Consider the following 22,421-nt stretch of genomic DNA (forward strand, 5'->3'; position numbering starts at 1 on the left):
TGCCTGATAGGCTAGGATGTAGGGATCCCACAAACAAAAAACAAAGTCCCATAGTGTTTTGATAACTCTTTAGTATTAATTGTATAGAAATATTAAAGTTAACTGGAAAATAAAATATTGTTATCCCCCTATAATCTGTAGATTAAAAAAACTGGGAAAAAAACCCTCTTTTTTCATATTTTCACATAAGTATTTAAATATTGTTTATACTCTTTATTTAAGCAAATTCATACAATAGAAATTTTATAAGCATTTTAGCAACGATAGAATGACGACACACGCTGGCGATACAAAGTTTCTTTTGACTATGAGTCATAAACAAACTTGTACGTTAAAAGGAAGTTTAATTTGTGAAATAAAATCTAAGCGATTTTTACTAATAAACCTGTTGTTTTATATTTAATTATACATTGTTTTACCGTTTACAATAAACGGTACAGTAATGTGTAACAAATTATTAATTTTAACCTAACAATAAAGGAGCGTAATATGCTTTTTAAAGCAAGTAGATAATCTTATCAGTTGATAGAACACTATGAGTTTAACATTTAGAAACTTTGAGCTCTTAATACAAACAATAAAACAAGTATAAACTGTAAAATTCTAAATTTGAAACTAAGTAGCATAAGAAAATTAAACTTTTCAAGGCCAATTGGCAAGTGAAAACTTATAAAATTTATATATATATAAAAGCTCATAAAGATAAAACTAACCTGATTTTTTGTAAATTTTAAAATTAATATAAACAGGGATACATTTACTACACTACGATTAATAAAAAAAACTTAAGTTTTGAATAAGTTTAACATCAAAACAAAAATATAACCAAATGAAGTTATGTAAACACGCACAGCGCATAACATGCACTTGTCTGTACCATGGATGACAGATTTAAGATTGACATAATATATCCTACGATAGACATTCACGATCGATTCCTGTCAGAAAGAGTCGTCACGTTTAATTTAAAAAAAGTAGAGATTTTCAACGTACTCAATTACCTCTCCAATTCTTGCATACGAATTTTGATAAGTTTTAAGGCATTGGCTAAGGCGGTGGCTTAAGACTGAAGTACTTTAGTGGCTGGATCGATAGTAAGTAGAGAATTTAATGGAATGGAAAACCAATAACATAATAAAATTGTAGTTTTCAATCTTATCCTTGACGAATGACACTTATTTTGCCGAATGTTTATTTTTGATCCATTTATGATCCTTAATTTCATGAAATCCTCTCATGTAGTTCGTCCCTTTGGGATCCCATTTCATACCTATCTTTTCGATAAAAACGATGAATACACATTTGATTAATTTTTGAAATATCTTGAGTTGTATCATAATATTCGGATAGAGTAGAATGATGCAGCATTTATTTCATTTATTCATGCATTTTCTACTTTTAGAACCAGTACAGCTCATTATGTACTTTTGGACTTAACGATATATGTGTGTATGTTTGAAATAAATAAAATCTGGTGTACCTACTTAACAATTCTTGTAATCGATCCGTATTTTCCTAATAACTCAACAATACTCAAAGCTTTCCTTTGGAGCTTGGATCACTGCTATCTGCATTTTCTCTGTGGCCACGAAAGGCTAAATTAGACATTGAAAGTGGAAGTTGAAGTCAGAGGAACATCAAGGCGCCTAGAAAGTACTTGGCGCAAAATAGATTTTTCTTTATTTTAACTTTAGATTTTGTTACATAAAACATTTAATAAATGGTCTGCCTAATGATTAGGCCATTCGTATAGTAGAGTCATTATTTGCCAGAAATAAAAAAGATGAAAGATATATTTTAAAAAATATTTCTTTTAAAAATGAAATTGCTCGAGTCAAATTTATATTATTATTGTCACTTCTACAATACACTCTTCCATTGTATATTGTTTTTGATAAAGCTTTAGAAATCACCATCAAAGTTTGCCGACGCCATATTGACAGTTAGTAGGTAGGTAAAGTATCGTTTCAAGTTTTAGAGTGGCAGAAAGTGGAATTAAATTAAATTAACAATCAACAGACTAGGCAAGTAATGAAACGTCATCGATCCAAGTCATTTGCTTAGCTGTATGATCAACTGGCTGAACATATTTGAGATAATATAATAAATAAAGTTGTCTTTAAAGAAATTAAAATATTAGTAGTTTATAAATCCTTCCATCAAAACAGTGACTTAATATATGTACAGGGTGTCCCAAAAGTCGACGTCAAGTCGAAATTTTCTAAGGATTCTAACGTGGTATAACACTTACTTCATTATTTCTTAGATTTTTGTTAAACAAAGTGTTTTTAACAATCTCTTTGAAATTACAACAAATGATTGTAGCGCACCCAAAACGTTCCTAATGACCACAGCGTGGTTTAAATAAGATGGAGAGAGACATTCCGTAAAATGTGAGCGAGACAGCTATATAGTAACGCTTATGACATACGGACGCAAATAAGTAAAATAGACAGTTTCTTTTTTATGAGTAGATTTATTCCTTTTTCAATAAAAGATGTTCAAATTGCCGTCCTTCAGCTGCAATACAGGCTTATACGACTTGACGTCGACTTTTGGGACATCCTGTATGTATGATAAATTATTATTATATTGTATTCATTTGTTTATTATTTGACTTACCTTTCACAACAATGAAAAAGGAATATTTATTAAACTCGTACACGCTTTCGTTTTGATTTAAAACTATGTATTTTCAAAAAGCGTTAAGTACAATATAATAATATAAGGGTACGCTAATGGTAGTTGTTGGCGGGAGATCACAACACGTATATAATTAAAACTGTCTTTATCAGTTATTAATAAAATATGAAAAAATAATTATTGCACTGGAAATTAATAATAAATTAGGCGGAAGATTGAATTGAATTGAGAAAAAAAATAAACATTATTAAAAATAAAAATCGCGATGGTAAAATAGGGGTGATTGTAAAGGGTTGAAAATTCAGGGTTATATGTATTTTAGTCCGGTCAAATTAGACTAAAAAATAGGGGTAAGGTTACAAAAATTCCCACTTGGCTGAATATTGGTAGGATTGTTCAATACACTATTATAAAGGAAATGTGAAAAGTCCTCATTGATCCGGCACGTGCAAAAAAATTTACTCGGGTTCAAAGGTCACAAAAAAAGGTTTTTCGCGATTTTCAGCAAAATAGTAAGTTTTATCATAAAAATAGCTCAGACAAAAATTGTATATCAGATAATTATCTATAAAAATGTCTAAATACTTTTTTCCTAAGAGCCACCGTTTTTGAGATATAACGATTCAAAAAGTTGAAAGAGTATTTGGATTATAAGGACAAAGGAAGGTTTAATGTCGCGTAAATATCGTAAAAATCAATTGGTATCTTTAATCATGAAAGTTTTTATAAAATAATATAAGTAATTTATATTTTAAAGTTTTATAGTAATTTGATACCTCTACTGTATTCAATAACTTCTTTTATACTAATAGAATAACCTGTGTGTTGGCTGTGTAGAAGTCGCAATTGTGCTTAACTTTAATGTCTGACAACATTTCTACGTGATTATAGTTCGACAGTAAAAACCAATTAAAATATATTTTTTTAAACATAGCTTATAAAAGAGACTTCTTAAAAAATTTTCACAGACCAATGGTATTTGTTCTTAAAAGTCAATTGTCATACGTCAATGGGACTGTAGTCTGTATCTTTACTTGCGGATGCGGTCAGATATTTTACCGACGTGTACTTTTAACATACGGTAGATTAAGATTTCGTGTTTATAAGTTAGACTTTTAATAAAAATCATGAATAGTTGTAGCATACGTGTCCTTTAAAGAGATATTATTAGATCGGGGTGAATTCATACAATTTTAGTGTAATTCTCTATATTAACAGAATTATCAAGTAAAATAGTTAATAATAGTAAACAACTTTAAAATGAATAGAAACAAGAGTGAAATTCGTTTTATTTTTTATGCGAGTGGCATATTTATTTGTTATTTTATATTTGGTATGTTGCAAGAGAAAATAACTAGAGGAAAATATGGAAACAATGATAAATTTACGTGTACTCTTTCACTCGTTCTCGTTCAATGTGTTGTGAATTATATTTTCGCTCAAATTTTAATGGTAGGTTTCCTTCCTTCCAGACTTTCCTTTCCTTGACTTCCAGAATTCTTAAATAATTAAATACTTGGATATGATTTTTACCTATGATTTCTTATATGACTTAAGATTTGATTCTGAGTTAAATTCTTTCTAGTTATCTTGGAAACATGAAAAAGATACAACAAGCAAGATTTATTATTTTTCTTCAGCCCTTACATACTTGTTGGGTATGGTCAGCTCTAATATGGCTTTACAATGGATCAATTATCCGACACAGGTAAAATATGTTCTAATGAATATTAAATTAAACCCTCAAATTTTTAAATCTAAAATGTGTTTTTGCAGGTTGTTGGAAAAGCTGCAAAGCCAATACCAGTGTTGATACTCGGTGTAATTTTGGGTAGAAAAGTGTATCCTATAAGAAAATACTTTTTTGTATTACTAATTGTGATAGGAGTGGTTTTGTTTATGTACAAAGAGCAAGCGAGAACAGTTGTGGAAGATTCTCAAGGTTTGGGGGTAGGAGAGCTTCTACTGTTTTGCTCATTGACTATGGATGGATTGACTGGTGCTGTGCAGGTAAAATGCACAATTTTAATTATATTTGTATTGTTTTCATAACATACCATTTTTATGTTAGCTCTGTGTTGTAATTTCTTAAGAATTGGTGGAGTTGTATTCCAGTTTCCTTTTTCTTGTCTATAACAAAGTCTTAATTACCATTCCACAACTGAGCGTTTCTCTGGGTGGTTTTTGCCACGCACCACCACTTTGTTGAACTGGCTGCCTATAGAAGTTTCTAACCAATTTGACTTAGGCTCGTTCAAAAAAAGTGTATACGAATTCTTAAAAGGCCAGCAACACACTTGCAAGAGCTGGCCTTAAGAGTGTCCATGTGCTGCGCTATCTGTTAACATCAGGTGATCCTCCTGCCCATTTGCCTCCTAATAAAAAAAAACACAGATTCTAATTACAATTTGCAAACATAATCTCAAAGTTAAAGTAAGCTTGTTTAAGCCACTAGGTTAACCCACCCAATGAAATGAAGACAAAAATAGTTGACATAATTTTTTGTTAAGTCCATAAATGTATTTATCATTACATTGATTAATGACTTACTCTTATTAGAGATATTAAAAAATCTTTCCTGCTTAGTTAGAGCACAATAAATAATATATTTGATATTACCATGAAATTAATATATTAATAAATTCACTTGTCCAGTCCATACCTACATATTGATTAAAGTCTCAACAAAAAATAAAACAATAGTCTATATGAAATGGCCACCTGTGGCTTTTATTCAGGCCTTTAATCTATTTGGCCATAAACCTATGGATTTATGCGCTATCTCAATTGATATTACACCACTGCTTGTTCCAAAAATTTTTTAATAGATTCAATGTCGCTTCATCCAATGAGCAGGTCATGTGATCTAAAGTGACCATACTGCTTGTCACAAGTTTTTTTGTCTAAACAAACAAATTCAAAGAAGTTAATTTAATTTCAGGAGAGGATAAAAAGTGAATCATCTCCAACAGCCTATTCCATGATGTTAAATACAAATGGATGGTAAGTTAAAAATTTGAATACTATACAATTTTCTGCTGTTAGTATATTTATAGCTTGGTTAGTGGTTTGCATTTTTGACAATATTTCTAGAAATTTTGCTCTAAACTTCCAAGTACCATAGAATCCATACCATCAACATGGACATTAGGTTCTAATTATCCATTTGTTTGTTAATGTTTTTTATACATTATTTTTATAGGTCATCTCTAATCCTAAGTGTAAGTGTAATTCTTACTGGAGAATGCTTCAAGTTCGTCGCTTTTGTTAGCCAGTACCCAGAAGTGCTAATCTGGCTTACAGGATTGTCTCTAATGGGCGCTTTGGGACAATTATTCATATTTTTCATGGTAAGATATTTAATCCTAATATAAAATCCCATAAAAATATAGTTGTTCATGATTCTAGTAATTTGTTATATTTTCTTTATACTTCCTATATGAATGGCAGATTGTCTAAATAATGCAAAATACTGGAAGACTTGCCCTGGCAAAAAGGCCTAATAATAATGGCCTTTCAATTTACTTAATTTATTAAATATTAAGATCTCTAGGTAATAAATTTAAATGGGAATCGTTTTAAACATATAACAATATAGACTGGTCCTTCTTATATTGCCATGAAATACTTATGTTGTATCATTATAAAGATTCTAACTTACCTTAAACCCCTACCATTTGGTGTATTATTTGTGTAATAAATCCAAACTAAAGTTGTGCTGAATTTCATAATAACTTCATACTGCAAAATATTTTTTTAGGTTTCTGAATTTGGACCTCTGCCATGCTCTGTAGTCACCACAACGAGAAAGTTTTTCACCGTCCTGGCGTCCGTAATTATTTTTGGCAATGTTTTGATGTTTAGGCAATGGATTGGTGCGATACTTGTCTTTTCTGGTAAGTTGTGTTTTGTTTGCAATTATGGAAATAATATAGATCTTTAATCAATTTACTTTTCAGGAAAAATTTATCTGTTTTGATAATTATTTAAGAGACAGATAACTTCCCACCTCTGGCTAATGCACTAAGAGATGTACAGGAATCTGTCCTTTTCATCTAAGTGGGCAATTAATCCCAGGAATATGAAAGAAAATATTTTAGAAATTACTCCGGTCAATTTAGACATCCAAGGTTACAAAAATTCGCACTTGGCTGAATATTGGTAGGATTGCTCAATACACTATTATAAAGGAAATGTGAAAAGTCCTCATCGATCCGGCACGTGCAAAAAAATTTACTCGGATTCAAAGGTCACAAAAACGGGTTTTTCGCGATTTTCAGCAAAATGGTAAGTTTTATCATAAAATTAGCTCAGACAAAAATTGTATATCAGATATAAAAAAAATCTAATAATTTTTTATCTATAAAAAATGTCTAAATACTTTTTTCCTAAGAGCCACCGTTTTTGAGATATAACTATTCAAAAAGTTGAAAGAGTTGTAATCGTCATAATATGCACACGTTTCCACGCCACCTTTGAGGTAGTGTACTTAGCACGTTTTTTTATTGTGGTTTCCCCGGTGGGCCTATTCCACTGATCTTTTATGATTCTGTTTAATTTGAAACTATTGAATAACTGTAGATATTGACAAAGGTTGAAAATGATGAAAGGGGTGTAAATTACAAAAAATAAGAAAATTTATCCGTCTGAATCTAAATCATCATTAACTTCTGCTTTCTCTTGTTCTTGTTCTTCTTCTCTTCCTTCTCCTTCTCCTTCTTCTTCTTCTTCATCTTCTTAATTCTGGGTGTAAATAAATTGTTCCAATAATGACACATCGCATGTCTCTTCGTCAACATCAAATGAATCTTCAATTGTTGGCAATTCAACATTGGAGCATGACTGGCCTTGACAGTTTGTACATGCTACAGAACAAAACAGTCCAACTTTTTTGCAACCACATTTTGCACTACATCCTTTTTTACAGATCCAAAAAATGGTGTTGAGTAGTTTTTCTGGTGCAGGTGGAAGTAAAGTTTGAACTGGCTCTAATGAATTGTCGACCAACTTCCAACCCCAGTCTTTTGGGTCTAACTGATTACCAAGCCACACTTGAACTTGGTAATATACCCGAAAAAGATGTTGATGAGCAGCCGCTAAGGTTGGAGGAAGACATGCTAACTGCACTAGTTTTTTATTTCGAGTATTTTTAACGAAACATGCATATCTGAATTTATCTAAGCACGTAATTTTTTTAGGAGCTCCATACATAGCAAGAAGAATTTTCATATTTTATATGTGTAAGTCACACTGACCAATAGAACGATATTTTTGCTTGTATTACGGCTTCAGTGATGTATATACGTGGTGTACTTATACATATTATGACGATTACAACTCTTTCAACTTTTTAAATCGTTATATCTCAAAAACGGTGGCTCTTAGGAAAAAAAGTATTCAGACATTTTTTATAGATAATTATCTGATATACAATTTTTGTCTGAGCTAATTTTATGATAAAACTTACCATTTTGCTGAAAATCGCGAAAAACCCATTTTTGTGACCTTTGAACCCGAGTAAATTTTTTTGCACGTGCCGGATCGATGAGGACTTTTTACATTTCCTTTATAATAGTGTATTGAGCAATCCTACCAATATTCAGCCAAGTGCGAATTTTTGTAACCTTATCCCTATTTTTTAGTCTAATTTGACCGGACTAAATAATATTTAAGTATTTTCTGAATATATCATGGAACATACAATTGATTAATAATTATTAACTCTTATTTATTTATTTTTTTCAGGTCTATTTTTAGACATAATCTGCAGAAACGGAAAGAGCCCTCAAACGAAAATAGCTAATAAATAAAGCTGTTTATGTGCTGTGAAAACATCAAACATTTTATATATTTGAAATATAATGCACAAGCAACATCAAATTGTTATATTGCCCGAATACATAAAAGTGATACCTGCCGTTTCTATTCTCGGCAATTCATTTTTGTGTATTTGGAAATTAGAATAAATGTTATTTTTATGAAATTATTATTTTTTTAAAATAGTATATATACTAGAATATGACTAAACGGGTTTTTCCCAAAGATTTTTGTCTAAATACTGAAAGGAAGTTTTTTGGGATATTATACAAAGTTTGAATATTTTAATAGTTACGTATGTCTGCGCTTGTTTATTGATAGTTTTAAGCCACCAACCATGACCTCGCAGATATCCAAACTAGTAGAAGTACTGTGTTATATAATCGAAAGCGATTTTACGATTTAAAGTAAATCAATGAGCCACAGAGGCAATACAATTAGTATGTTTTGTATCTCATATGAAATTTTATTTTACTTAAATATATATCATGACTGATGAGTATTTGATGTAATTGTCTATGGCGTGAATTTCGTTTACTTAATATAGCAAATTTATGACAATTATTTTAAAATGAGTTTGATAAATTTAATAAATATTTGACAATATCAGTGGTTTTAGTAATTACGGTAATCTATGGAGCCTTTTAGTTATGTATATACCTACAGCGCAACGTTCTAACGGTTACGTATATTTTGTAAGGAAAAGTAGTGCCCTGCCTGAACCTCGGTCTAAATGAGTCTTATAAAAGTTAAGAAACTAAATTCATATAGTTGCATGGATGTTCCTCTTGGCCGGTTACCGGTAAGAAACTGGCGAATTTCAGGTTTGCAAAGACTTGTATAAAATTATGGGATGTTCTATATTTTTATAAATCACAACCCATTTTTATCTTTGTTAAATTGATATATTTCTTCACAAACAACGTTAATTAATTTATATTCTCATAGAAAGGCTCATAGGAAAAATACATGCTCACTCATCTTAAAAGTCTGTTCTGAGTGACGTCTGTTTTCTTCTTTTCTAAGTGTCCTGTATTTATATTGCCACATACATCAAAATCGTATAGAAAATACTACACCATATAGTATGTACATTTTAGTGCGTATCTACGATACGCTACAAAATAAAGGCAATGAAACATAGCTTATCTAGAGGAACTCCCCCTTTGTGAGCTTTCGGAAACCTTACATCTCGTAGTATGGGCACTATTACCATGCTGGAGTAGGCACGATGGTCCCGGTCTTCTTTGGGTCATGTCCATAACCTGTCACGTATAAAAAAGTTCAAAGTGCCTAAATTTAATCACGAAGGATTCAATTTATTGTATATTAATATTTTTTATGATTTATTTTGGATTCGATCAAACATTAACAAATTGTTTTTTTATGCTTGTTCTGGATTTAATTTACTACCTCCACAGTGCCTACACGGAGCATCTAAAAAATGGGATGAGTCCTATCCGATATAGTTAATATGATTTATGTGTAAGTTGTCAAGGTAACGTTAGTGTATTAGTTTTCACTGTTTGTAACATTGGCGTATCAGAATGTCAAAACGACATTACCTAAAATTCACAGAATTTAAAGTAGTCACAGTAACTTTCTAAATGGGTGATGAAGAAGCTGCTACCCTCGAAGGACAGTTCTATGAATTTTCCAGATTGTTAGATAATAAACGCGACGGTACTACCATCACATTATATCGATCCGATTTCTGGATGCGTCAAGCAAAGCTATTGGATGATAGAAAGTTAACAATGACTGATACTGGAATATTATTTAATAAATTTAGGTGAATATAAGCGGTGTTGCTTAGTTTATATTGAGTGGTAAAAGGGAATAAAATACGAAAAACCTATTGGTTTAGAATAATAATAAATGTTATTTGCCTCTTCACAACATTTTACGGGTTTACATGCTTTGGGTATTAACCACCTTTGTGAGACATTGTCGCCTATAATAGGACTTTAGAAGTCCTGTGGCAACAACAAGCCTTCCATCCCGGACAGAAAATACAGAAAAACATGACGATGTACTATAACTAAACTAAACTTATAAATAAACTAAAACATATGCATGAGTGGTGGGGGTGTGAATATGTGCAAGAGTGTTTGGAAAAATTTAATCTAAAGAACCTAAACATATATAACACTTATATAAATGTAATACTGCCCCTGATTAATTTAATAACAAAAAATGTTTTTACAGCAAGACCGAATTAGACTGGGATGAGTGGAACCAGTTTTTGGATGAGGTTTGCGAATTAAAACAATTTGACGAAGAAAAAGTTCGTGAAACTCTGACCAATTGTGGGCTGCCCGGTCAAACGCCAGTATTAGTGCCTCAATATAGAGATTTCTTTGCGACTTATAAACCCAAAGAAAAATTGCCGTTTTAATACATTTTATGCTATCTGCTTTTTTAAAGGAAATAAAGTTTTTAAATTACACGGTTGTTTTCATCTTCAAATTAAATTTCTCTACTAGCGAACTGAATCGGCTATGCGTGGCAACTATTATTTGGTAATAATCCTTTTAATCAATAAAAACGACCATCCCGGCTACAAAGGTTAATTTTACAAGTATAAATCATCTAATCTAATTGCAATCACTTATTATATTAGTAAACGACGAAGGCCTGGGCTTCGCACGGCGCCTTAAATATTGATTCCAATAGTCGATAAAGTATAGTCATAAACAAACATTCTCATATTTTTTTATATTAACGACAACTTGACGCATATTCACAACTATTATTCAAGTGCCTTATCAGAAGAATTAATTATAGAAATGAGACAGACTTTTAGACTGCGGGTACGGTATACAATCTTTAATTTTGTTTTTTTTTATGTCTCTCTTATAATATTATTGTTCGCTATATATATTTTCCATTAATCAGATAAGTACTTAAGGAAGTAACAGTAGGTACACTCTTTCAGATTCTGTTAGTTAATATTCTTCTTTTAAAGTCAATTATGTCAGTGGAGATTGAGCGATTCGTGATAGAAGATACGAGAGTCCCGGCAGACCAGTTAAATTTTAAAAGTCTTCTAGATATTATTGCTAGATCTATGGAGAAGCCACAGACTTATCGAAGGATGGACGAACGAGCTGAGAAAATAAAATTCTTGTACAATTTTCTCAGGACCAAACTTGGCCCTAGTAAAATAAAAAAAATTCTTCGTGACCAAGGGGAACACGCCAGTATTCCTAAGATGGACTTGGAAGGATTAATCGAGAATGAACTTAAAAACGCATTGGCTTTGAAATCCTCGGCACTGAATGACCGGCCAGTTGTTCAAAAAAGGGGAAGAAATGATTTTCTTGTGATGAAACCCCAAGTTGTAGACCCATTTGTAACTGTGATTCCAAACAATATTTACTATAACATTGAAAAGAAATGTGTTAATTGGCTAGATGATTGCAACCTTCAAGGTATAAGAGCGAAACTGCTTCAAAAAGTTAAATCTCCATTTAAATAAAAGATTTTCCAAATATTGAGTCTATGTACACTTCACATGCTATACAAGTTTTAAGACTAAATATATAATTTAAAAAAATCGTATTCAGGCCTCAAAATATATTGTTATCTATACTAATATTATAAAGAGGAAAGGTTTGATTTTTTGTTTGTTTGTTTGTTTGTATGAATTGAATAGGCTCCGAAACTACTTGGCAGATTTGAAAAATTCTTTCACTGTTGGAAAGCTACATCATTCCTGAGTGACATAGGCTATATTTCATTTTCAAAAAAAATAGTACTTAATAAAACGTGCTTTTCATCAGCATTGCACCCGTGCGAAGCCGGGGCGAATCACTAGTATTTTAATAATTTAATTGCAAAGTGTTATATTTGAAACATATAATAGTATTATAAGGCGTATAAACAAAATAAAACAATTTTCTACATATTCACAATATTTTTATTTATTGTTAGTTGCATTTATTCACTTACAATATAGGAAAAACATTTCACATGCAAGTATCATTAAAATAGGTATTCGTTTTACAATTCCACAAATTATTTGAAATAATAATCATTAATAAAATGTATCCTTTTATATTTGTTGTGCAAATTATTCACTTCAGTATAACTAATATTTACGGTTTGCAAGTCGTTCTTTATTAAAAGCACCTAAATGTACGTAACCTTAAAAATAAAGTAATCTATCAAATAAAAAAGCAAATTAAATGGCAGTGGTATAAAAAGCTAATGACGTTACTTTTGGCACATTACCCAATCGATCGATACTTTCAGAAAAACAATGAAATTATAACTATGTTTATAAAAAAATATAAAAAAGCCTGCCAGAACTTTTTAATTACAGTACAATACTTCCCTAACTACAACAATTAATTCTTATGGCACCAAAGACCCTCGATGGGGATATGTAACTTTAGATAACATACCTATAGATTTAATATATACGCAATCACAAAGTCTACTTAAGAAAATATCTAGATTGATTTTTAACAAGAAAGAAAGCAATAATATTTTTTTTGATTGCCTTTGTTTCTGAAAGTAACGAAACATATAATTATTAACGCTACTTATACTATAATATTATCATCAATTGACATTTATAATGCTTGGAACTCGAATATTTATAGAGGGTTTTATTAAATAGTGTCCCATAAATAGATCTTATTAACTAAGCAGCTTTGTAATTCTGCCTTATCTGTAACAAAAAACAATTCTTTAACGTCACAATAGAAACAAAGTTTTGGTAAGTAAGCAACCTATGAACTGCCTATGAACTGGCTATGAACCACGAATAATTCGTGAAATTTATTAGTTTTAGGTAAATTAATAAGCTAATAAATTGAACTCGTGTAAACATATGTAACACGAGCACGAAATAATCGGAACAAATATTAATATATTCGTTCGTACTTCCTTAGAGGTACATTATTATAATTCAAACAATATAAAATGCTGTAATGCTAAGGCCACAACTAAGATATTGAACAAAAATTATAAAAGAAACAAATATTACAATGAGATATCATTATATGTAGGTACTTCAACGTTTTCAAACCAAAGAAATATTATTGCATTATCTTTTATAATAAATTTAAAAAAACTCACACAATTATATTCGACTCGTATTTCGTATCGTAGACTCAGTAGTGAACCGCTTGGCTGAAAAAAAATTAAAATATGAATCTACTTTTATGTTAAGTATGAACGTACTGAAGTTTTTTACCATAATTTTAAGTAAAGTAGTTATTTTTTCACAGCGTAAACACGATTTGACATAATTAGTAGAAGTGTATTTTAAAAGCCGAATTCCACTCTAGATTTAAAAATATACCCTACGTATTATTTGAAATAAATAATAATTAATACATTGTAAAAATATGTGTAATTATAAATGTAATGTATATTTAACTTAATCGTTATAAATACGTACCTTTTTTAATAATCATTAATAATAAATTTAATGAGGCATAGTAAGGACGGAAACAGTAAGTGATGAAATTTGTAGCTAATTTGAGGAAGGGAGTTGAAATGGTATCCGGGTGGGGGGGATTCGAAAACTTCAATTTCTTCAAAAAAGGGATAAACGTCTGGGAACATAGAACTAATTAATCCAGGGTTGCGTGTAAAGGGGAAAAGATTGGTTAGTACGAATATATGTAAGGGTTAGTGGTTTTATAAATATACAATTCTAGACTAATAAATATCTAATTGAGCAATCAGTTATTAGTTTTAATTGTTTAGTTAGTGATACTAACTAAACAATTATTTTATAAACCTTGTAAAATGTGTAACGATGTATTTAATAAATTAAAAAAGTTTTGAAATAACACATTATGAGCTCCAAAGACTAAAATTACGAAATTAAAACTGCTGTCCGATGGTTACACGCGATTCGCAAAAGTCAAATAATTAAGTTCTCATAAGAATAAAATTGTCATTTTGTTATTGAGAATAAAGTTCTTTAACCATTAAACTAGCTTGCTTACTCTCTGCATCGTTGTGTATTTCTGCCAGCGACGGCGACCTTGCCCAAGCGAAGCCCTCGCGTAGAACCAGTGAATTCTACTTGCTCTATACAGCCAGTTAGACCTTGGTAATAGTCGTATTCTGCACTCCAGCTCTCAGGAATACCACCTAAAATTAATGAAAATTTCTTAGTATGGACAGAAAACAAGCGTAAGCTTAAAAATATACTCAAAACTGTTTGATTTAGTAGAAATAACGACCTCAAAAATATGTTCATAGCGTTGAAACGCTTGTACGTATAGTATTATTTGTGATTAGATCTCAGCGTAAAGCTACGTCTTTAAAATAATACCAACTTCAAGCTTTTAATGGAAACGTTAGCAAGAATGTGTCTGCGCACGTGCCATGTCAATTCACAACTATTTATTACTGATTTTTATAACTGCTCTCTTTAGTGAAAATCCAAACCTTATTTAATTATGTTCAAGTACAAAAATAATAGAGGATTGTCAAAAATTACAGATTTCGAGGTTTTAATAATCATTAAATTCATAATTTTTAAATCTGATTTTGTATTAGCTCACATTTTAGAGGTTGGCAGACGGTATGACTCCCCCATGTCAAATAAGTTTTTGATACACTGAAGTCATACTTTTTGAATTTGAATTTCAGGGATTGTCTCTATTTAACATTTATTTAAAATCTACTTACCAATATAAATATTCGAATCAGCGTTCATGACATTGGAGATACCATTGGTCTCTTTGGATTTAGAGACACCGTCCACTGTCAATTCAACGCGGTTAACATCGTAGAACTTCGCAATGACCTAAAACATGACATTATGCTATTATGAATTCTCTTCACATCTCTTAGAATCTATGTGATTAATGAAGTGAATGAAGAATTAGCCATTGTAAATACTAAATTTTGTGAGAATTATATGATAATGTATTTGTTGTGTGTTTTCTGTATAATAAAAAAAAACATTTTACAGACAATAATACGTTTGCGACAACTATTTGTCTTGGGTTTTGGCCTTAAACGCCGATCAAATAATATTACCATATATTGTGTTTTTTTGTAGATTTATTATTAATAGAAAAAGTTAAGTTTCATTCACTCACATTGTGGCTCTCTCCATCAGTTACGGTTTCTCCATCGATAACTATACTGTTCAATCCACTGCCCGTATCCCATTCCATCTCCACAAGGCCTCTATTAACTGAAATTATTAAAAAAGTTTTACTATTTTTCAAATGGCTAAGATATGTGTGAAAAAGAGTTGGATCGTTGGCTACATACATATGATGTCTTAAGCCTAGTTAAATTTAAATTTTCTTTTTTTGTAGTGTGTATGTTGAGGCCTTTCAAAGATTTCTGTACACTGTATACGTATGGGTATAATGTAAAATACGACGGCTGCTTGTTTTGGTAACAAGACGCATGCATCGATACGTAGGTAGGTAGACTATGACGAGTCTTGCAATTGGAACCATCAGTGGAAGACACCGAGCGACGCATATTCATTTTCTATTATTATTATTAGGCTTTTATTTCACAAATATCAATTTCCTCGTACCAACTATGTAAACGTCTCGGTGGAACATGGTTACCGTACATGGACTATAAAACCCTGTGGGATCTATTCCTGGCCGAACAATAACTGTTTCGTTTTGTAAGCACGTCGATCACATATTAATAATTGATCAATTGGGATGGAACTTTATTTAGGTACTGTGACAAAATTAAACAGTCATTCCGTCTGTCAAAGTTTCAAACATTTCATTATATTAAATTCATTTTTAAAACATATTTTAAATTCTGTTTGTGTGGTATGTAACTCTTTATATTCCGGGTTATTAGACTTAGGGCCTGTTTCACAATGTTATTCGAACGATAAAAGTTCCGAATAAGATACTTCGCGTTTCATGACGAATAGCGCTATCTGACAGTCTTGAAACGCAAAAATACTGTTTATCCAACCGATAAGTAATAAGTAGCTTATTTGGAACTTATCCGGACATTGTGAAACAGACCCTTAGTATTTAGAAAAGTAAATTGCCCTTGAATGTAGACGTAAACAATGCGACCTTATATTTTTACATGCTATTTGCAATGGTTTTATTGACTGCCCTGACTTGTTATCGCTTTTACAATTTAAGACCCCTTCATCACCCAATACAAGGCAAATCCTATTATTCGAAATTCCTCGTTCTAAGACCAACTATTTACGAAACTCGGTTATGTATCGCATACCTACAGATTACAACATAAATTACCAGCAAATCGATATATTTAATGTGACTAAAAAATTCTTAAAAAAATATTTTAAAAAATTCAGGTAACTTTTACCAATAATGGCTTTGTTTGTTGTTTCATGTTGAATATATGTTTTGATTTACCGATCTCGATTCTGTGCTTTGTTAAACTGTTATGTTATGTTTCTGTTTATATGTGTATTCCGTTTTGGCTTTTGTGTGTAATGTAATTGTTTGGTTATTGTTTAATGTATTAGCTGTAGGAATACTTAAATAAATAAAAAAAACAAAACAAAAAAAAAATGAATACAGATAAAAAAAAAAAAGACAAGTATTGCCAATGTTTAAATAAGTTAATTTAAGTTTCAACTACTGATTTTATGTAATAATCACATTTGCTATTTGTTGTATCCTTTAAACTTACCCTTAATCAATATGTAGTCTCCACCACTCCTAAGGTTAGCTTCCCGTTGGTACAGCAGGACTCCATCGTTCGTTGTGTGGATAGCAAGTGCGATTACTGCCGGTTCCAATTCCAACTGATCGTATCTCAAATAACTGGCTGGTAGTTCTAGGTAACCATTACCATTGAAGCCGACGCTTTGCAGGAGTTCTAAGCCTGAAAACATGAATAGTTTGTTTAGGAAGTTTCTTCAGTAGCTTATAAGTATAATTTCACTGCAGAATGTCAGAAGAATTAATTAGAATGATTTAATTAATTTTAAATTAAATTTCCATGTTTCAGTGCATTAATTATTAAATATTATTTAATAATAAATAAATCGATTTTTTGCAATGAATTTAGTACTTACAGATTTATTTATTATAAATAAACCGAGTAGTTAGCCAAAGAAAAATAGGTATGCAAATATCATATTAATTACCAGAATAATAAGAACTTGTAAATAATTTAACTGTTCTGATTATTATTTGCACCTCGCCTTTATAAAGTAATTTTATTTCTTCTAAATACTAATTTATCAGAAATACCGTTCTTTACACTAGAACTACTCGTTAAAAAATGATAATATAGTGGTGCCACATCCTGATGAGCCACGCCCTTAGATTATGCTATTTTTTACCTGTCTTCGAATTTTGTCATCATAAGCGAAAAAACACTTACGCATTTGGCAACCTTGACCCGCGTATCCCAAGGGGCAGTCACATGTATAATTCATTCGGGCAGAGAAATCGCTTTTACACGTCCCACCATTTTGGCACGGCATAGCTGCGCAAGGGTTGTTCAAGGGCTGTCTTTGGGAACTCAGTGGCACCCTGTACTCGCAGTATTGGCCGGAGAAGCCAGACGGACAAGTGCAGTATGTCGAGTCAGCGTTCAGACAATAGCCACCATTGCGACATTGAGAGCATATGCTCTCAACCTGAAACAAGGTTAATAACAATTTTGATCAGAGACACCGCGTCTAGTTGATTCGGGAGATGGAGCAAAATATGCAAATTGTAAAATAGTCCTGACTTTTAAGTGCACGTGGCAGTTCGGCGTGGTGTAAGGTGAGGAAAGAGAAAGAAGAGAAGAAAAATAAAAATAAAGTTTAAATAAATAATTGATAATTAAAATATTTTATTAATTCGGAATTATATGTAAAAAAAAAGTGCAATTTGGTATTTGGGGGCTTTCAGACCAGAGGGCCAAAAAGCCACCAAATGATGAATTTTTATTGACCCGAAAAGTCTCTTAGCGGTATCTTCCGATTATTTTGTTAATTTATAAACAAATTAATGTATACTTATATTCAAGAAATATTTTATTTATTTCTGGAATGATAGTAATCGTGTAAGAGTAAATATAAATAATTATAAAAAAAATGCTAAAATATAGGATAAAAAAAATATAATTCTCACATCTGGTATGTCTCCACGATCGTAGTTGACGCATTCCTGTACATTTGCTGATTGAATTGACGAATTTATTAAGTTCAACTCATCTCCTTGCAGTTTGACCTTTAAAAAATATTATTCACAAAATTTGTCAAAAAAAAATCTACAAAAGTAACAATTATGGTAACATGAATGAACATTTAGATTAAATCATAATTCGAATGCAGGTGACAACAACATCAAGATAGTGTTAAAAGATTCTTATAGTTACACTCACATCCTTGATGCATCCGCTAAAGCCTCCAATGACGCCAGTATTGTTGTTGAGAACGACTGAGTCGTCAACGCCGCCCACGAACAACGGTGTTTCCAAGCTCAGATACTGTTGGTAAAGGGAACATTTTGTATGATTAGGTGTTCTAAAGTAATAGTCTTTTTTATATATAACCGGGGGGCAAACGGTGTGAGTGTGAAGTGATACCGCCGCCCATGGACACTCTCAATGCCAGAGTCTTGAAGATTTCAATGATTTTTTAATGAAAAATTTTGTATAGAAAACAATCATGTTCGTAAACATGTAAATAAATTTTCTCTGTGTGTTTTTGTAATTTAACTCTTTAACGACTACATTTTGATCAAATGTTTTGTTCAAGTAGATTTACAATTACATGGTTAAGATTTTCAAATAGAAGATTTTTTTGAAGGCATGTATACTGTGTATCGAGTCCACTTATTTTATAAAATGGATGGCTAGAGCACTGTTTCTTTTATTATAGTCCAATTATAAGAACCAACCTCTCAAAAAGATGGATATTACCTGTGTTTTCAAAACTAAACTTGTATTTAAAAAAAAATGGAAACTGGCGGCTAGCACTACTTTTGGTCTTGTTTTCAACGAATATAAACACGTATTGAATACAGATTATTTACGTAGAACTATATAAAACCTACATACATCATTAAGAAAGTCAAGGTTTTCTTGTCTTTTACAAGAAATCCTTGGGTTACAACAAAAAAACATTAAATTAGAAATTCGCGAGGCACACGGGAATAGTAACAGACTAGTGGAGCAAGAAACAAACAATGCTGAAGGTGGATAAACAAAATTTAGGTAAGAGCGGATGGCTTGGCAGAGTAAAAGGCACTGGCCACTGGCGGAATTTTGGGGAGGCCTTTGCCAAAAAAAGGCACACAGATATCTAAAAAAAATGAAATGATAGAAATATAATCGTCTTTAATTAAAAGTATCTAAAATAAAACGCTATTATGACACAAAACATACGAGTTAACGTATGTAATAATTTTGTACAAGTAAAGAAAAATTAAAAAAGGTTTAGTACAACACCAAGGTACTACACCTGAACCAAACACAATATTATATTTACTTTAAAATACTAAAGAATACATACCCTAGGTGAAGACAGCTTATGATTGTAGCTATGGATCATATCTACTGTCAACGAGACTAAATCACCGCTTCTAATAATTTGAACTGATGTCCACGAGTTAGCTTGTAGGGTCTTGTTACTTGTCAGTACCACAGGGTCGGTATCTGAAAATAGTGAAACATTTATGTATTTATAGGGAAACACAAAGAGGCATCAGTATGTGATGATACTTTTGTCTACGCACGTAGACTTGGAGTACAATATCTACTGCAAACACAAAAAACCAGTGGCGTTTCAAGCCCAAGTCTCGGGTTCTATCTGTATTGTTTTTTGTAGGCAAGTAGATGATCAGCCTTCTAAGTTTGACCGACGGCTTCGACTTTTGAGTCTAAGGTCAGCACACCTGACGCGGCCGTACCAGGAAAACATATATTACAAATAAATAAAATCTTACTGTCGCCAAGGTCGTATCTGAACTCCAAGTGTCCATCACGAACTGTGAGAGATGTGAATCCACCATAGCCTCTAGGTGATTGTGCGCAGTACATAATAATACCGTCAGTCACAGGTGGTTTTGGCTTAATCTTCATAGACATTTTGAGATAACGTGAAGTTTGAGGTGGTTTGATCGCTAAGAATGCGCTACCGGTAAATGCTGGATATTCGATATTATGCCTAACGTCGCAACTGAAAATAAAAACATATATATTATATTTATTGAAGATTACCTATTACATAGACATTACATAGGTTTACCTATTTAATATAATTAAAGCAAGATATATACGATTTTATTATATATTACACAACACTTTAACGCCTAGCAATTAAAATTCGTAATGACGAAACGATTTTGCTCAATAATTGCGGCCTCATTTATATAATATTAGTATCTCATTCATGAGTAAATTAAAATACCCTGTTCATGAGTTCAGAATGACAATGGGAGAATAACAATGGTCTAGGACAAATTCGAGTCTCATTAAAAAACAGGACTCCTAAAAATAACGGCTTACTTTCTTCCAGCATAAGTGACAGGACATGCGCATCTATAGCCATCGGCGGTGTCTGTACATTTGCCTGGTCCACACAATCCTGGACGGCAGGCGTCGCCGGTCTTGTCACAGTTTTGGCCAGCAAATCCGCCGGGACAAAGGCATATGTAGCCCCGTTCATTGCGTGCTTCCTGTTATTGAGATATATTAATTTAAAAGTTTTTTTAACAATCAGTATGTTAATGTTCAAATAACAGATTATTTTCTATATACAGCTTCGTTGAAAAAATATATCAATTTTTTAACTAAGTCTTCAACGCATCATTCACAAGCTCGTGGATAATTATATCTAATATGAGGAAGTGGTTCACTTCCATAAAACACAATCAATTTCCATGCTACTTATCGCTGTGGTGATGAATAACACAAAGAGAAAGATATTAACCGTATATTAAGCTTACACCATGTGCTAAAGTAATGACTCTTTCATACTATGGTATTTGACTTAATGTGCGAAAGAATGCTCAAAACTAATACCAAAAGAAATGTATCTAATATGTACCTGACACACGCCACTGTTGAGGCATAGATTAGGTGTACATGAGTCGCAATCGTAGACATTGTTTCTTTCTATGCTATCCGCCATTATATTCTTTTCTTCCTTGCCAAGTATTAACATGCTTACGCAACCTACAAATCTGAAAATTAAGTCAATTGTTTAGATATATCCTAAAAAGCTAAAATGGGCAACCTCTATGGGCCCACCCCCATAGGAGGTGGAGGAAAAATTTATTGTTGGCACAAGTCAGTACACTACTATTATACCGGGTAAAATACAATGTCTCTCAGCCGAGTATTTTTCTGTAGTTAAAAATTAGGTTATATACATGCACGCTACCTTTACATCATATAACTTAAAATATCGTTATTTAGTCTGAATGGTGCTTACCCTGAAGTAGTTTCAAGTTCATATGGTCGTTGTTGTGGTGCATTACCAATGTATAATGGTGCATAGAGATCCAACGTCTGGTACTGAATTGAAGATTCCGCTGAGAATGGTCCCGTGTTGTCCACATCCATGGTTACTAATAATTTTTAAAATATTTTAAGAGATGAGTAAAATTGTATTTAAACTAAAACATTGTCAGTATTTTTGGAATATTGCTATAAAAGTAGGAACTATTATTGTTTTACTGGAAATTAATTAATGAAGAAATTAATAAGTAAACATGAATAACGTTACACGCATAACGACTTTTTAACGGCTTCAGAGCAATGTTTTTCTTTGTGTCTTTAGTGAAATCGTCACCTTTAGATCCACTTCGTCTGAGGCGAATTGTATGCCATGCGTTAAGGGTAAGAGGCCTATCACCCCTAGTCACTAAGGCATCAGCTGCATCAAACTTGAGGGTAAATTGTGGTACTCCATCGACTAACTGCAAGGCCAAGTAGTGTCCTGTTCCGTCTTCTTTCTGACTGTTGTAGAGTATTATTCCATTTGGATCTAAAACATATTTTTTCTTTAATAA

General features: G+C 31.8%; 4 protein-coding genes across 26 annotated transcripts in view; 2 read left to right on the plus strand and 2 right to left on the minus strand.

The window, feature by feature from the left end:
- The window catches only part of LOC110999245 (coiled-coil domain-containing protein AGAP005037), a 47,078-nt gene extending 46,234 nt beyond the window's left edge, over nucleotides 1-844 (minus strand). For all 8 annotated transcript variants that reach the window (XR_002600385.2, XM_022268226.2, XM_022268251.2 and 5 more), the window contains exon 1: nucleotides 714-844. The gene's annotated coding sequence lies outside the window, so the exon portion shown is untranslated. The remainder of the gene's footprint in view (nucleotides 1-713) is intronic.
- Nucleotides 845-3,690: 2,846 nt separating this feature from the next.
- LOC111000029 (solute carrier family 35 member B1 homolog) lies at nucleotides 3,691-8,626 on the plus strand. Its single transcript, XM_022269349.2, has 7 exons — nucleotides 3,691-4,095; nucleotides 4,229-4,351; nucleotides 4,420-4,653; nucleotides 5,585-5,646; nucleotides 5,846-5,993; nucleotides 6,404-6,539; nucleotides 8,389-8,626. The coding sequence occupies exons 1-7, from the start codon at nucleotides 3,904-3,906 to the stop codon at nucleotides 8,451-8,453; spliced, it is 960 nt and encodes a 319-aa protein (XP_022125041.2). The 5' UTR covers nucleotides 3,691-3,903; the 3' UTR covers nucleotides 8,454-8,626.
- Nucleotides 8,627-9,555: 929 nt separating this feature from the next.
- On the plus strand, nucleotides 9,556-10,882 carry LOC111000590 (tubulin polymerization-promoting protein homolog). The gene is made up of 2 exons (XM_022270098.2): nucleotides 9,556-10,252; nucleotides 10,669-10,882. Exons 1-2 carry the CDS (start codon nucleotides 10,068-10,070, stop codon nucleotides 10,856-10,858), a joined length of 375 nt encoding a protein of 124 aa, XP_022125790.1. The 5' UTR covers nucleotides 9,556-10,067; the 3' UTR covers nucleotides 10,859-10,882.
- A 1,482-nt stretch (nucleotides 10,883-12,364) lies between these two features.
- LOC111000950 (basement membrane-specific heparan sulfate proteoglycan core protein) overlaps nucleotides 12,365-22,421 on the minus strand; it is a 119,863-nt gene continuing 109,806 nt past the window's right edge. For all 16 annotated transcript variants that reach the window (XM_045633927.1, XM_045633926.1, XM_045633920.1 and 13 more), the window contains 15 exons: nucleotides 22,202-22,396; nucleotides 21,842-21,977; nucleotides 21,455-21,590; nucleotides 20,914-21,083; nucleotides 20,352-20,584; nucleotides 19,919-20,061; nucleotides 18,787-18,891; nucleotides 18,534-18,632; nucleotides 17,794-18,052; nucleotides 17,095-17,289; nucleotides 15,537-15,634; nucleotides 15,121-15,238; nucleotides 14,430-14,577; nucleotides 13,549-13,602; nucleotides 12,365-13,138 (listed from right to left, as the gene is read on the minus strand). In XM_045633927.1, coding sequence (XP_045489883.1) covers nucleotides 13,584-13,602; nucleotides 14,430-14,577; nucleotides 15,121-15,238; nucleotides 15,537-15,634; nucleotides 17,095-17,289; nucleotides 17,794-18,052; nucleotides 18,534-18,632; nucleotides 18,787-18,891; nucleotides 19,919-20,061; nucleotides 20,352-20,584; nucleotides 20,914-21,083; nucleotides 21,455-21,590; nucleotides 21,842-21,977; nucleotides 22,202-22,396 — 2,054 coding nt within the window. In that variant the 3' untranslated portion in view covers nucleotides 12,365-13,138; nucleotides 13,549-13,583. The remainder of the gene's footprint in view (nucleotides 13,139-13,548; nucleotides 13,603-14,429; nucleotides 14,578-15,120; nucleotides 15,239-15,536; nucleotides 15,635-17,094; nucleotides 17,290-17,793; nucleotides 18,053-18,533; nucleotides 18,633-18,786; nucleotides 18,892-19,918; nucleotides 20,062-20,351; nucleotides 20,585-20,913; nucleotides 21,084-21,454; nucleotides 21,591-21,841; nucleotides 21,978-22,201; nucleotides 22,397-22,421) is intronic.

This window comes from Pieris rapae, chromosome Z (genome assembly GCF_905147795.1).
Source record: "Pieris rapae chromosome Z, ilPieRapa1.1, whole genome shotgun sequence".
Classification (NCBI taxonomy): Eukaryota; Metazoa; Arthropoda; class Insecta; order Lepidoptera; family Pieridae; genus Pieris; species Pieris rapae.